Source organism: Pogona vitticeps, chromosome 1 (assembly GCF_051106095.1).
Source record: "Pogona vitticeps strain Pit_001003342236 chromosome 1, PviZW2.1, whole genome shotgun sequence".
NCBI classification, from domain to species: domain Eukaryota; kingdom Metazoa; phylum Chordata; class Lepidosauria; order Squamata; family Agamidae; genus Pogona; species Pogona vitticeps.
Genome location: NC_135783.1, coordinates 39,107,021 through 39,122,991, shown reverse-complemented (window position 1 = coordinate 39,122,991; position 15,971 = coordinate 39,107,021). Strand labels below are relative to the sequence as shown.

The following is a 15,971-nucleotide window of genomic DNA, read 5'->3' as shown; positions in this document are numbered from 1 at the left end:
TAAAGAAGAGATGCAATTTTGTAACAGGCTACTAGGAATGGGAAGCCAATGGAAGGGCACCCCACCCCCCCAATCCAGCAATCTATTAAATGCAAGGAGGGATGAGAGTTCACGGAGGAAAAACCAGTCAGTACACTTTGGAAGGAAGATTATTGTCACCTGGCTTTCACAGAACCATAATGATAAGTGATAAGCTAGTTACATTTTTAAGACTACAACTTCCAGATCATCCTACTTCATATGGCCATTGACTAGGGTATATCAGAGGCTGCAGGACAAAAAAAGTAACCTTTATCATCTCTGGATATGTTGAAGCATGCTGATTAAGGGTTTAGGGTTAGGGTTCATATTTTGGGAATGGCATTTTGGGCCACATGCTCATGTTTCTCCGGAGGTGTCACAGCCCTGCTACAGTGGTCCTTCTTACTGGCAATATAAGATGCCAAGTAGTACATTGGAGAGTCTGTTTCTCCCTGTGACAGCATTAGACTTTGGAAAACAGAGGCAGTGCTGAGATGACAAGAAGTCTCAGCACAACTCCTCCCATTTTATTCCTGGCTTCTTGTGTTATCCTGACATGGGTAGTTGAAGCACTACTTTTGCAACATCTCCTGTATTGTCAGAATAACAAGTACTGTACTGATATATAGGAAGGAGCAGCTTCTGAATTGAATGAGGGACTGCATGCCTCAGCCCAACATTTGTCAGGAGGTGGGGGACTTCTCCAGTTATGAGTCACATCAGCTCTTTTATGGACTCTCTCTTCCAATCTGGTGTCCCAGCAAGGATGTTGTTATGTGGGGGAGGTAAAAATATTCTAGGGAGATAATGTTCTTCCTCATTGTGGTGCAGCCTATTTTTAATCTTTCAAGCCCAGAAGCCACTTAGCCAACATGAAAAATTATGGACGTTCCAGTGTACATCACCCTTGCTCAAATTTCTACCTATCTTCCTCTGTGTTATTTTTAAAGACTTTAAGAAAGGGAGAGAGGCAAAGAGTTAGCATGAGGAAGGGACACCTGACACAAGTTATTTAACATTTGCTATAATGACTAGTGTCATTTCATAAGGAATGTGTTCAATTAAGCCTGTATTAAAACCTGCAGTTGCTACGTTGTCCTTGATAAATGTGTATTTCAGCTAATGCAGAATGATTATGAGAGTTAAGCTTAAGCTCAATGAAATAAAAATCATCTCAAGCCTTAAATTGGAACATAATCTTTCTTCTAAGTTCTAGTTTTAACTGGAATCTGAACAGAGTTGAAAACATAATAAAGTTTACCTTTCCAAAGTAGGGGTGTGAAGAACATAATCGCCATCATCAATATCTTAAAACCGCAGATCTTGAAGAGACCCTATGGATCATTGAGTCTAACATACGTCAAGGAGGTACAGTGGGGAATTCAGCTCCCAACTTCTGGCTCCTCAGCCAGATGCGTGAACCACTGAGCTATCCAGCAGAATTTGGAAAATTCCTCATTCTTTACGATTCAGCCTGTCTCAATACGATGAGACATTTTTACAAAGAAACTTCAAGCTCTTGGATAACTTTCAAGTGAGACACTGGTTAGGCCTCATCTAGAGTACTTTGTCCACTTCTGGATATCATTCTCTAAGGAGGGTGCCAAGGAACTGGAACAAGTTCTGAGGAGCACTACAAGGATCTCACGGGACTGGGAACCAAGCCCTATGAAGAAAGACTCAAAAAACTCAATAGGTCAGTGGTTTAGGTATCTAACTGTGGAGCTAGAGGTTGGGCGTTTGATTCCCCACTGTTGCTCCTTGACAGGGCTGGATTCAATGATCCATAGCATCCCTCACAACTTTGCAGTTCTAACTGGGCATGTTTAGTCTTAGACAGAGAGGAGATACAATAGCACTTTTTCAAACCTGAAGTACTTCTCAAATACTTAAAAAGTAGTCATACAGAGGAGGGGCAGGCTGTGTTCTTGATCATCCCAAAAGTGCAGGGCATGTAATAATGGGCTCAAGCTACAGGAAGCCAGATTTAAGCCCAATATCAGGAAAAAGGTCTTAATTCTTAAACTGGTACAATAATAGAACCAATTACTTTGGGAGGCAGCGAACAGTGCAACCCTAGAGGCATTCAAGAGAAAATTGGACAGCCATATGTCAGATCTGCTTTGATCTGGAGTCCTCCACTGAGCAGGGGATTGGACTTGATGGCATAGGTCCCTTCCAACTCAGCTATTGTATGATTCTCAACTATTATATGATTCTTTCCCCATCCTTCTTTATTTCTGATCAAACGTACCTGCACAAAACTGGTGTCCCTTTCTGAAAAATGCACATGCATATATACACACATGAAGCACAGAAGGACTAGCTAATTGTTCCAGAAAACAAAAAGAAACCCCTTAATCATTCTGATCCTTAACAGTCAATGCAATGAAACAAGAGTAGTTTTTGCACACAAATTGTTCTCATCAAGGTGGAAACTCTCCTCAGTGGCGGCAGAAAAATAAATATTCTTGCCCTCTCATTGGTACAGAGAAGAAAACTGTGGTTTCTCACCCTCACATTATAGAGGGATATGAGTGTCTAGTTGTCAATTAAATTCTGAAAGAGCATCAGGCTGATATCGTACCACCTATTTCCAAATATCTATTGCTGGCAGACAAGCAATGGAAATCTTGTATGAAATATGTTTCTTTTAAAAAAAGAAGAAATAAATTAAGAAGCAAAAAGGAGACATGAGAAATATGAGCTGGAACGACCCCTGACCAAGATTCTAGTAGAACTTTATCACAGAAATCAGCTCCAGGCAGTTTGCTCCAGGTACTCCAAAATACAGAAGTCACATATATAAGAGTTACATGATTTGTACTCCTTAAAATAATTTGCTGATCCATAGGCAGATCCTGATGATTTACACTACAATGTTCAGCTTTAGCTTAACCGGGAGATGTAATTCTTTTGCTACAATGACATTTCCACTTAATAATTACTCACCACTGTGGCTGTTCCGATTTTGTATTGGCCCCTCTTTACTGATTACTTATGATTTTAAAGAGCCTCCATAAAAATAAATATCCATTACACATATAAAATTGAGTGTTTATTGATTATTTAATTCAAACCAAACTTTGATGTGGAAAAAGTAATAACCTTCAGCAGGCTCCTCTGATGTCTGGATATCAGTAATGGAAACGGAATGTGAATACCCTATTGGTTCAAACTGGCTCAGACACAGAATCCAAATGCTAGCCCAGTTGTAACTGGTCCAAACCAGAATAGCTGCAATTAAAAGTAAACAGATTTTTTTTCATTGTTTCTAAACTTGTTTTTTTTAATTAATCAGTATTATGTTTTCCACTAAACATCTTGGAATAAAACATTCCAATATGATTTATTCATCTTAGTGTTAGCAAACTCAAGTCCCATCTATTAAGATAAAGGTAAAAGATATATATCTAATGAATAAATAAAAAATAAGACAATAAACTCTAAACCAGGAGTCAATAGATATGGCATTTCAGGGGTTTTTGATCCATGACTCCTATCAACCTCATCCAATGGACAGTTGTGAGGGATTATAGGAGTTGTAGTCCCAAAACATTTGAATAGCCACCACCTCCCAGCCTGGTGCTAGAGTGAGAGATGGCTCGTAAGCATCTCAGTTCTCTGTCCACACAGATGTAGGAACCATAAAGACTGAAGGTAGTTGTCAGCAGGCTGGGTAGCAATAGGTTTGTGGAGTGGGAGGCTTCTGAGACTATGACAGCAGGAGAAAAGCAAAGGGGTATAAGTGGAGTAAGGTGGGCAGACGGGCGCTCAGAATATTTATTTATTTATTTACTTATTCGATTTTTCTCTTCCTCTTCTTTGTATATACAGTATATACAGTAAGAGAAACAGAAGAAGGACATTTCAATAAAGTTTTTCCAGAGAGGCAAGAAATGCTCTAGCAATTTCTTGGCAGTAAACTTCACTCTGTCAAGGGAAGAATTACAACCTCTTTTTTTCTTCCTAAGGGTTTTTTGTGTCCTCAACATAGCCCATTTGTATGGTCAACATTGTGTCATTTCAGGACATTGCCAGGTGGTTTGGAGAAGAGGGTGGGAAACAAGTCAATACAAACCAATAGTAAAGAATATGGAAAATTTCAGCCATCTGTTTTGAAGAGTAAGAAGAAGAAAAGAATTTAAAAAAATCTTCTGAGAAACTGTGGCTCAGTTCTAGGCTGAAGGAAACCAGGTACACATCCCTTCCTTGTTTTGCACAGTTTTATTTGTGATATTGGAGACGTGATGGCGCTGTGGGCTAAACCGCAGAAGCCTGTGCTGCAGGGTCAGAAGACCAAGCAGTCGTAAGATCGAATCCACGCAACGGAATGAGCACCCGTCGCTTGTCCCAGCTCCCGCCAACCTAGCGGTTCGAAAGCATGCAAATGCGAGTAGATTAATAGGGACCACCTTGGTGAGAAGGTAACAGCGTTCTGTGTCTAAATCACACTGGCCATGTGACCACAGAAGATTGTCTTCGGACAAAATGCTGGCTCTATGGCTTGGAAACGGGGATGAGCACCGCCCCCTAGAGTCGAACACGACTGGACAAAAATTGTCAAGGGGAACCTTTACCTTTACCTATTTGTGATATTAGCTTTATCGATTAATATGTCCTTGGAACTAGAACATATTTCAATTTACTTGCTAGATGAACTGCTTTACACAGAAAAATGTGGATGGAACATCACTGAGGTGGTGGGTGAAAAATGTGTATTAATACAGTATGGGTGTCTAATCCAGTTTTACATGGACTTCAAAGAACTGTCTTAAAAAAGCTACATTTTTTTTACTTCATTTATACTGAGACATCGGAAAACTATCTCAAATGCTTACGTATTTTTATATATTGATGCTACAACATTTACTTTGTTCATTTACCTGTGAAACTAATTGAGAAAACATCAAAGATGCAGGCAATTTGTTGCTGCCATATTGGAGGCAGAACACCTATTATTGGAGTCATGCTCTCTCCTGAATTAACACAGTCTTTGAAGCTATGCAGAGCACTACATTAGCCAAAAGTACAGAAGTAAAATTGTTATAGAAGAACCAGTTCTGCAGGAGAACAGGAGCCAAACACATTATAACCCCAAAGTTTAAATGCAGCCCCTTTGGCTGATAAAACTATCAATGGCATCACAAAGGGTCCTGTCGCCTCATAAAGGAGAACAAGTGCCCCCTGCTGCAGCACTGATGATCACTGAAACTATATGGATTTAGAGACTGGTGCTGGCCACAAAAATCAGTTAGCAGAGCTCACTAAAAAGCTGAGTGCTTCCTTTGGGGAAGATGGGGGTCATTCCTCAGAACAAAATATTATTGGAGAGGAGAAACCATGGTCCTCAGATCTAAAAAGGGGCCAGCTGGCTGCTCCAGAAAACTCACTTTTGCCATGAGGGAACTTTCCCATCGTGGGATACTGGTTAGGCAACTTCTCCACAAAGCAGAGTTGCCAAACAGTTTTGCTATGGTTGGCGCCTCCTGCAGTAAAACAGCAGCCATCATGGTCCTTCTTTGAGCGGGGAGCAGTGGTGGTCCCTCTTAGCAATAGACGGAGCACAACTCTCAGTTCTGCTCTGACATCTGAGGTGGAAACTAAAGCCCATCTTGCTGTGTTTTAACCCTGAAAGCCATTCATTTTGCTCTTTTCCTCCCTCATTCTCCTTCAATTCAAGCTGGTCATCACATGCTTACCTTCTCTTTTCCTGTTGCGTAAACATTTCACCTTGGGTAGCTTGATCAGCAAACGGCAATCATCAGCTTGGGAAACACAAACACAGATTGATGGCATTTTATTTTTATTTTTATTTACATTTGCAGGCTCTCAGGACAGTCAACTGACAAAATGACAGTACCTGAGTATCGAGAAATCTGACCATATACACATATGTCCCCATGACACAGCTGGAGAGGAATATTTGGTCATTTGGGTGTCAATTAGGTAACAATTAGGGCCGTGCAAGTGATTCAGACCAATCCCACATCGAATTGGGTTCATCTAGGTCCTTCTTGATCAAGTCTGAATAGGATCTGGATGGGTCTGAATTGCTTTGTATTCGATTTGGTGATCTGGATACTAAAAATAAAGCAGATTTTGGATTGTACCCAAAATGTTATAAACAAGCATCACATAAAGAAAGCACTAGGGTTGGAAGATGAGAGAGGAAGATGGAGAGACAAATTTTGTTATTTGATAGTTCTAATTTTCCCATGTGGGGCAAAAATTGCCTCAACGGGTGTAACACAATCTTTTGCTCATTTCCTCACTGTCTTTTAGCAGGAGGGAAGTTTTTGAAAGAGTCTTGTTTGGGTTTAGTGCAATGCTGTGCTTACTTTACCTTGTACTTTTCTTTTGTTCATCTTAAGGGCATCCAAATGTCAATCTCCCTTTCCCAATGATTCCCTAATCGATTCACCTCCTTCTTGTTCTTTAAATGTTTTTTTTTTAATTTAACTGTGTGTTTGTATTAGCCTCAACGATGTGCCTTAGGCAGTGGTACTTCTTTTATCTCCACCACCACCACCACCTCATTTTGACCTTAGATTTTAAAGTTCAGTTTGATTTCAATTTGTTGAAAAGACTGAATACAGAGCAAAAATAAAATTTAAAGATTATTAGCCAACACCTCTCATACACATATGTCTCATACCTGGCCGACCTAATGTATGGAGAGTGGGGAGAAAAGTCCCCCCCCAAAGGAAAACTTCAAGGGTGGGTGCCAGAGAAGTCCACGAACTATCTGACTGAAATAGAACAAAATTTTCTGATGGGGCCCAGTGTCATATATATACATTTTTTAAAAAAAGCTCCGAACTTAAAGCTGTTCTCATTTCCAAGTGCAAGTCAGTGGAAGCTCCATTTGGATGTGGACCTGAATCAGACTGAATCAGGTCCACATCAGCCTGAGCCAATATGGGGATGGATTCAAAACACCAAATTAGAGTCTGAACTGAGTATGAATATGTACATACAGAACAGGGTTTTCCTCACACCCTTTCTACCCATTTTCAAGCTCAAGAGACTCACTTACAATCATCACTGAAGTCATCCACCAATATGATTTCATGGACCAGATGCACAGGTGTTCGGTTCAAGACACTGAGGAAATATATGACAAAATTTCAGCAGAAAAATAAACTCAGGTAAATAATGTGATAGCCACTTTTTGCTTAAGGTCAGTGCAGCCTCTAATAAGTACAGCAAAAATACAACAGAACAGAATTCTGACCGAGCTGCGTGATGATAATCAACAGTTTTAAATGTCAGAAAGATAGACTTATTTAAAAAACTTAATTTATCTTAAAATATCTGCATGAAATCCAGTGCTATGTGAACCAAGAGATACAAAGTCAGTGGTCACCAGCTATCTCCCAAAACACATGTATTAAAAACACTGGTTAGATCCATTTTATTCAAGCCTGGAGGCTAGGATTTATAAGAGAAATTGCTTTGGCATCATGTGACTTAAATTTTGCAGCAGGCAGACAAGACAAGACAAATGTGATGCTGTCGAGTCACCTGGACTTGTCAGCAGCTATCAGTATCATCAACCCTGGTAGCATTTTAGTTAGGATGTCTGGGTTGGTTGCTGGAGGTATTGTGTTGAAGTGGCTCTGGTCCTATTTGAATGGAACATTCCAGAAAGTGGCACTGTGCTCATTGAGAGTTACTTCTCTTTCGTTCCTTTACTTAGTCATTAGCTACATGGATGAGCTGGGAAAATTTGAAGAGATAGGCTACAGTGTAATTAATAAGAAGATGACATACAGTGTATCACAGAAGTGAGTACACTCCCTCACATTTCATAAATATTTTAGTACTGTATATCTTTTCATGTGACATCACTGATGAAATGACACTTGGCTACAATGTAAAGCAGTGAGTATACAGCTTGTACAACAGTGTAAATGTGCTGTCCCCTCAAAATAATGCAACACACAGCCATTAATGTCTAAACTGCTGGCGACAAAACTGAGTACACCCCTAAGTGATAATGTCCTAATTGGGTCCATGTAGCCGTATATCCTCCCTGGTGTCATGAGATCCGTTAGTGTCACAAGTCTCAGGTGTGAAGGGGGAGCAGGTGTTATCACTCTCACTCTCTCAGACTGGTCACTGGAAGTTCCACATGACATGTCATGGTAATGAACTATCTGAGGAACTGAAAAAAATGAATTGTTGCTATATATAAAGGTGGCCTACGCTATAGAAGATTGCCCAAACCCTGAAACTGAGCTGCAGCGCGGTGGCCAAGACCAGACAGTGGTTTAACAGGACAGGTTCCACTCAGAACAAGTCTTGCCATGGTCAACCAAAGAAGTTGAGTGCCCATGCTCAGCATCACATCCAAGGCTGGCTTTGGGAAATAGATGTATGAGTGCTGCCAGCAATGCTGCAGAGGTTGAAGGGGTGGAGGGATCAGCCTCTCAGTGTTCAGACCATACACCACACACTGCATCAAATTGGTCTCCAGGGCTATCGTCCCAGAAGGAAGACTCTTCTAAAGATGATGCACAAGAAAGCCCGCATATGGTTTGCTGTAGACAAGCAGACTAAGGACATGGATTTCTGGAACCATGTCCTGTGAGACCAAGATAAACTTATTTGGTTCAGATGGTGTCAAGCATGTGTGGTGGCAACCAAGTGAGGAGTACAAAGACAAGTGTGTCGTGCCTACAGTCAAGCATGGTGGTGGGATTGTCACGGTCTGGGGCTGCACAAGTGCTGCCAGCACTGGGGAGCTACAATTCATTGAGGGAACCATGAATGCCAACATGTTCTGTGACATATTGAAGCAGAGCATGATCCCTTCCTTTCGGAGACTGGGCCACAGGGCAGTATTCCAACATGACAACGACCCCAAACACACCTCCAAAACAACCATTGCCTTGCTAAAGAAGCTGAGGGTAAAGGTGATGGACTGGCCAAGCATGTCTCCAGACCTAAACCCTATTGAGCATCTGTGGGACATCCTGAAATGGAAGGTGGAGGTGCGCAAGGTCTCTAATATCCACTAGCTCTGTGACGTCATCATGGAGGAGTGGAAGAGGACTCCAGTGGCAACTTGTGAAGCTCTGGTGAACTCTATCCCCAAGAAGGTTAAGGCAGTGCTGGAAAAAAATGGTGGCTACACAAAATATTGACACTTTGTGCCCAATTTGGACACTGTCACTTAGGGTGTACTCACTTTTGTTTAATTTAATTTATATCCTGCCCATCTAGGCTGAAGTCTACTCTGGGCGGCTAACAACACATTAATACAATTGAAAATAACAAATAAATTAGGTATTGACAGGAGGGAAGGTCTGCCTAAAGATTCAGGTCTTGAGTTAGCTCTTAAAAACACCAAGCGAGGGAGCCAGACAGATCTCTGGGGGGAGATTGTTCCAGAGGCGAGGGGCCACTTACCAGGCAGAGTGAAGCAATGCAGTAGTCTATTCTTGAGCTTACGAGTGCATGAATCAGCGTTGTGAGTGCCCCCATGTCTAGAGTTGAGGTGGATACTTCAACTGGTCCAAAATTCAGCAGCCAGATTAAGAACTGGAGTGAAGAAATTCCAGCACATCTCCCCCACTCTGGCCGCCTTTCATTGGCTACTGGTTCCTTTATGCATTGACTTCAAGGTTAGGAAGATAACATTCAAAGCCCTAAATGGTTTAGGACCTCGGCACCTATCAGGATGCCTGCTCCCAGCCAAATCTATCTGTAATACCCGTTCTTCACAAGCAGGGCGGTTGAGGACCTTGACCCTGAAGGGGGCCTGGAGGGAAAGAACAAGAAAGCGGGCCTTCTCGGTGGTCATTCCCCGCCTATGGAACAACCTGCTCATTGTGATTCACCTGGCACCCTTGCTGGATGAGTTTAAACAAGCATTGAAGACTTGGCTCTTCTGTCAGGCTTTCCCGGAGCATTAAGATCTTGGTCTCCCTTTTACCATCCTTTTTGTCATCCTCTCCATCACCCTTTTTACCACCTTAATTGCTGTTTGTTTTAATTTACCCTATTTGGCTTGTATTTATTTATTTATTTTTATCGTGTTTTAATATTATTGTTTATACAGTTGTTAGCCATCCAAAGTGGCCTGGTTGCCAGATGGTGCAGGGTTCAAATTCAATCAATCAATCAATCAATCAATCAATCAATCAATCAATCAATCAATCAATCAATCAATCAATCAATCAATCAATCAATCAATCAATCAAACTTGTGCATGATTCTTCACTGTATTTCAGCCCTGGCATCATAGGTGAAGTAATCACTGACACCAAGAAAGTCAATACAGTGTAATGGTTAGCACACAAAGTCTGGAACAGGGAGATCAAAACTCTAATTTCTTTCTAATCACAAAGCCTACTTTGTGTCCTTGGGTCAGTTGGTAACTCTCAGGCAAACATATGCTACTGGATGTTTTCAGGATGAAACTGGGACAGTAGAGCCATGTAAATGTACATTTCTGATACTGTACATATAAATAAATAAATAAATATTCCTTTTGAATGACACTATCCAGAATCTTTCAAGTGGAATTGTAGTGGGGTGATTCTGGGAGTTGTAATCCAACAAAATCATCATTTCAGTCTCTAAACTTTGTCTGACTTTCTAGAAAGTGCGTATACATCAATTTCCTATACACAGCTAGTGAGGTAGAAGAGTATATTTAGCCATTTCTTAGTATGTTATACCCCAAACACCTTGGAAAGGGTTGCCATAAGTCAAAACTGACAGATGGCATGCAATAACAATAACAACCACCCCCACCATCAATACTACTTAACTTTTAGGGCATATATCTGCCTAAGTCTGAAGGAGCTTCAGGAGTCTAAAGTTCCTTCCTAAACCAAGAGGATTACAGTGGTGCCCCGCAAGACGGGTGCTCCGTTTAACGACGAAACCGCTTGACGGCGATGTTTTTGCGATCGCAAAAGCGATTGCAAAACGATGTTCCCTATGGGGGGATTTCGCTTTGCGATGATTGGTTCCCTGCTTCGGGAACCGATTTTTGCAAAGCGATGATTTTTTAACAGCTGATCAGTGGTTTCAAAATGGCCACCGGATAAACAAAATGGCTGCCTGCTCTTTTCTGGGATGGATTCCTTGCTGCACAGGCAGCGAAAATGGCCGCCCCTATGGAGGATCTTCGCTGGATGGTGAGTTCTTAGCCAATTGGAATGCATTAACCAGGTTTTAATGAGTTTCAATGGCTTTTTAATTTTCGCTTTACGACGTTTTTGTTCTACAGTGATTTCGCTGGAACGAATTAACGTCGTAATGCGAGGCACCACTGTAAATGGTAATTATGTTATTAAGATGGCAGCTTGACCTGCCAAACCATCAGTTAGGCAGCATTATGTAAAACAATAAAAGCAAACATTGCAAGTCAAACATTCGAAGAACACACAACAATGTGGAGTACAGGCAAAACAATGTTTATGTGAGATAGAAATCCAAGGCCAAAACTAAATACCTTGCTGCCTGAGGCAGAACAGCAGAGGCTACTCAGCTTTCTCCCAGGTGAAGGAGCACAATATTCAAAGTGAACCAAACTATTTGATAAATCAGTCAGAAAATCCCACAAGCACTTCACCACATTCTTGGCAGTAAAATATGATCTCAGCTTAGATAAATAACAATTTGTTGCCTCTTTATGACACCCTAGGTATGTTACTTGAGGTGGCCACTTAATTCTTCCAAATGTTTAAAAATTCTGCCATATTTATGTTCCTATGATTATCAAAATGAAAAAGTAATTCATAATGGGGAAAAAGAGAAAATATTCATATTTAAGGCTTAACTTCTATTGTCAATGTCAGCATTAGGAAAACATAATTTCTGTAGAATACAAGCCCTGTAAAGTGGATGTGTTTAATTATAGGTTGCTAATAACTGTCACTGTGAACACAAACAGCTGGTTTGCTTTTAGCCAGTGGAATCATCAATCATCATCATCATCATCATCTTAGGACTGTAGAGCTGGAAGGGACCCTTTGAATGATTTAAGTCCAGCCCCTGTTGAAGAGGCACAGTGGGGAATCAAACTCCCAATCTCTGGCTAAACCACTGATCTACCCAGGATTGCTGAAATAAATGTACCAGTGCAATGCTGTCATTACTTAACTTTAAATAAAGTGGACAAAAGTTCATTTTCTGGAAAAATAATCTTCAATTTATTGCTGAAACATCAGAAAACCACAGATTTCTGACCAAGGAAGAACTCCAATTAAAATCTGATTTTAAAAACCACCACTGTAATTGGCATTGAATGAATATATTGATTAATGATCTTGCTTAATTAATACTTTCATACAATTGTAATTATTTTAACATATACAATAATGTTTTTTTCTCTTACAAGACAACTGCTTACCAAACCAGATATCTAATTATTTTTAAACACAAAACAAGGATTTCTTCCCTTACTCTTATTTAATGTAAGATAGCTGTCTTTCAGTTAAGACACAACAGGTCTAGTTGTAACTTACAAACTGCCATCATAGACTTGCTATGTCCAGATAACATACACGGCCTTTAAACATACACTCGCCTCTGGAACAATCTCCCTCCGATAATTTGTGCGGCCCCTTTGCTGGGTATCTTTAAAAACCAACTGAAAACATGAGTGTTTGTACAGGCCTTCCCTCCAGTGATCCTTGATTCCTCTTCCTTTTTTTTTCTTCTGCCATCTTGAACAATCTATTAATTTATTAGCGGATGTTATAATTTTCTGTGTATATTTTTTGTGTATATTTGTATGTATGAAGCCGTCTAGAGTGGTCACAAGACCAGATGGGAGGGGTATAAGTAAATAAATAAATAAATAAATAAATAAATAAACAAACAAACAAAATAAAATAAAATAAAGAGAAGTAGGATGCATGTAGAAAGGGACCTGCAATAACTGAATCACATTATAGTAGACTGGTCCACATTGCAAACTTCCTAATTCATTTCATGAATTCATTCATTGTGTAAGAGCACATGGTGAAACCGCAACAAGTCTCAGGAGATATTTATACATTAGAGTTCTACTTATTCCTTTTCTCCAAAAAATGGGGCTCAAGACAGGAAGCTTTCATTTAAATTGTGTTGTTTTCATTCCATGGCTGAAATCCTGCTGCTTGGCAAAGTAAGTTACATTAGAGTAGGCTCATTAAATATATGGAGATTTGGTGGGTCAACTCCATCAAGTCAATTGTTTCAAATGGACCTACTCTTTAACATGTTGTTGTTGTTGTCTAGTCATTAAGTCATGTCCGACTCTTCGTGACCCCATGGACCAGAGCATGCCAGGCCCTCCTGTCTTCCACTGCCTCCCAGAATTTGGGCAAATTCATGTTGGTACAGTAGCTTCAATGACACTGTCCAACCATCTCATCCTCTGTCATCCCCTTCTCCTCTTGCTCTCACACTTTCCTAACATCAGGGTCTTTTCCAGTGAGTTTTCTCTTCTCATGAGATGGCCAAAGCATTGGAGCCTCAGCTTCAGGATCTGTCCTTCCAGTGAGCACTCAGGGTTGATTTCCTTCAGAATGGATAGGTTTGATATCCTTGTAGTCTAGGGGACTCTCAAGAGTCTCCTCCAGCACCACAGTTGAAAAGCATCAATTCTTCGGCGGTCCGCCTTCTTTATAGTCCAGCTCTCAGTCACAATTATAGTAGGCACATTTAAATCAATGGAATTTACAAAAAGCACTCATCAAATCACCACTGACTGAATAGACCCACACTATTGTGACTTATCATGCTAAGCAACAGGATTTCAGCCATTGCGTTAGCTTTCTTGTATATACTGGCCCAAATCCAATTGCCAGTCTCAATCAGAATAGACTTGCTGAATCAACTGAACAAATGTTAAGTCAACATTTATTGAAATGTTAATTTTATGAGTTTATGAGTTTACTTGGGATAGTTGGATTTAGGTTATTGTATCCAAAGCTTATTAATCCTTAAGCAGGATCCTTAATCCTTAACCATCATAATCATTAGAACCAAGGAAAAGAGAAACAGGAAACCACAGTACCAACATGTTTCAACATCAGCTTCGTATATCCAGATAAATACACATTTCCAGGATCCTATGGCCAGCTATTACACAGAGGTTATTATCACTTAATGATAATAACCTCTGTGTAATAGTTGGCTAGTGGATCCTGGGTGCTGTTGCTCCCCAAAGTAACTTTTTCAATCTTTGGTGATTAGGTGAAAAATCCCTTGGCAATTATTCTTTCCAAACAAATGTGGAGTTTTACAGGAAGACGCTCTGAATAGAATTTTTGTTCTGATATGCCAGATGCTCAGGAGACAACACACCCTGTCCCCCTTTCTGTGACACAGGCGACCCAAGCATTTTCTCTGACTACAAATCCCACTCTCCTTCAAATCCTCACAAACCCCATGGGGCCAGACAGTCCACTCACCGATCCGCTGCTGCTGCGGACGTCGCAATTCTTCCAATGGCATTGCAGATTGCGATCTGCTAACCACTCAATTTTTCAATTCAATTCAAAGTAACCTTTATTGGCATAGAGAAGTTAAAAGCATACAGGTAGAAAAATTAATAAATAAAATAATAAATAGACATAAGCATAATAGTTACACAGCTAGAGATGTAAGAAATGTAACAGAACACGACAAGAGATGCTTAGGACAGTCTGGTTAATTTTTAGAAACCTGGGAAGAGAGAACCTTTGCAAGGAACTTAGCTACTAAAGTCGTTGTTTCTTGTGAGAAGTCATGGAGAAGGAAACCTGTCAGAAGCTGGGGAGGGCCGGGAAAGCCTGAGATAATTGGGCCTAAGACACAAGCTCGAAGATCTTTAAACTCAGGACAGTAACAGAGGATGTGTGTAACTGAGTGGGGCTCTAATCCACAGAGGCTGCAGATTCTTTGTTGAAAGGGTACTCGAGCATATCGTCCCTTAAGAACCTCAGAAGGGCTAACATAAAGGCCCTCCTGATTAGAGGGTTCACCAGGGACTGGAAATAAAAATGTCCAGAACCAAAGATGGGGAAGATACCGAAGTGGATTGGAGAACATGTTTGATTCACGTTGGAAACTAACTGGAGATACTCAGACTCCCATAGATAAGGGAAAGTGCCTGTTTGAAGTTACTGTTAAGAAGGGAGTTTAAAGATATGCCAATGGACACGAGTTTGGTTTCGCACTGCGTAAACCATGTGGATTGGTAAGGGTCTTTAAGTAGGTGAACAAGGAATCTTGGTCTGTTTTTAAAAAAAGACGCAACCAGAATTTAAAAGTGAGTGCCCACGCCGTCGTTGAGGGGAGGTGCAGGCCTAACTCTAGGGCTATAGTAGATAGCCCCTCCTGGCAGGAGGCGGGAGGACAAAACCTCCCTGCAAGGTTGAAGAGTGGCACGCAGATCGCCATCTGCAAAGCCATTGGAAGAATCGCAGTGTCCGCCACATCGATGGATCAGTGAGTGGACTGTCTGGCCCCATGGGGTTTGTGATGATTTGAAGGAGAGTGGGATTTGTAGTCAGAGAAAATGGAGACTGTTAGGTTCAAAGCGACATGATTTTAAGGCATTGGAATGTGTTAGGCCGTTTTTCATATTCACTGACTGCCTGGTACAGAGAGAACTGTGATAACAAGGCAAGGATGAAGAGGCCTCATGAAACTAAAACAAGCATCCCATCTTAATTGGCAACACCAGTGGATTCATGAGAATTCTGGGCAGAGAGTTGTGTTAAACCTCTTTGAAGTTAATTGGTTTACAGCTGTTGGGCGTAATGAAGTAGGAGGTCTTAGACATGTAGAAAAAGATGGATGATGGGATGTGTTTAGAGTATCCGTGGGATCCATATCAGCTTTTTGAATGGATTGTGTTATGTGACTGATTGCTTACAGAATGTAGCAAGGAAAATCGGTTTGTCTTTTTAAAGCCAGAAGAAAGAGGACAGAATAGCCCACCTTACAAGCTACAA

At 40.8% G+C, this 15,971-nt stretch overlaps 1 protein-coding gene across 3 annotated transcripts in view; it reads right to left on the bottom strand.

Moving 5' to 3' along the window:
• GALNT14 (polypeptide N-acetylgalactosaminyltransferase 14) overlaps positions 1-15,971 on the bottom strand; it is a 319,424-nt gene that overhangs the window by 67,854 nt on the left and 235,599 nt on the right. For all 3 annotated transcript variants that reach the window (XM_072991127.2, XM_020812187.3, XM_072991128.2), the window contains 2 exons: positions 7,061-7,128; positions 5,724-5,789 (listed from right to left, as the gene is read on the bottom strand). In XM_072991127.2, the coding sequence (XP_072847228.1) occupies positions 5,724-5,789; positions 7,061-7,128 (134 nt within the window). The remainder of the gene's footprint in view (positions 1-5,723; positions 5,790-7,060; positions 7,129-15,971) is intronic.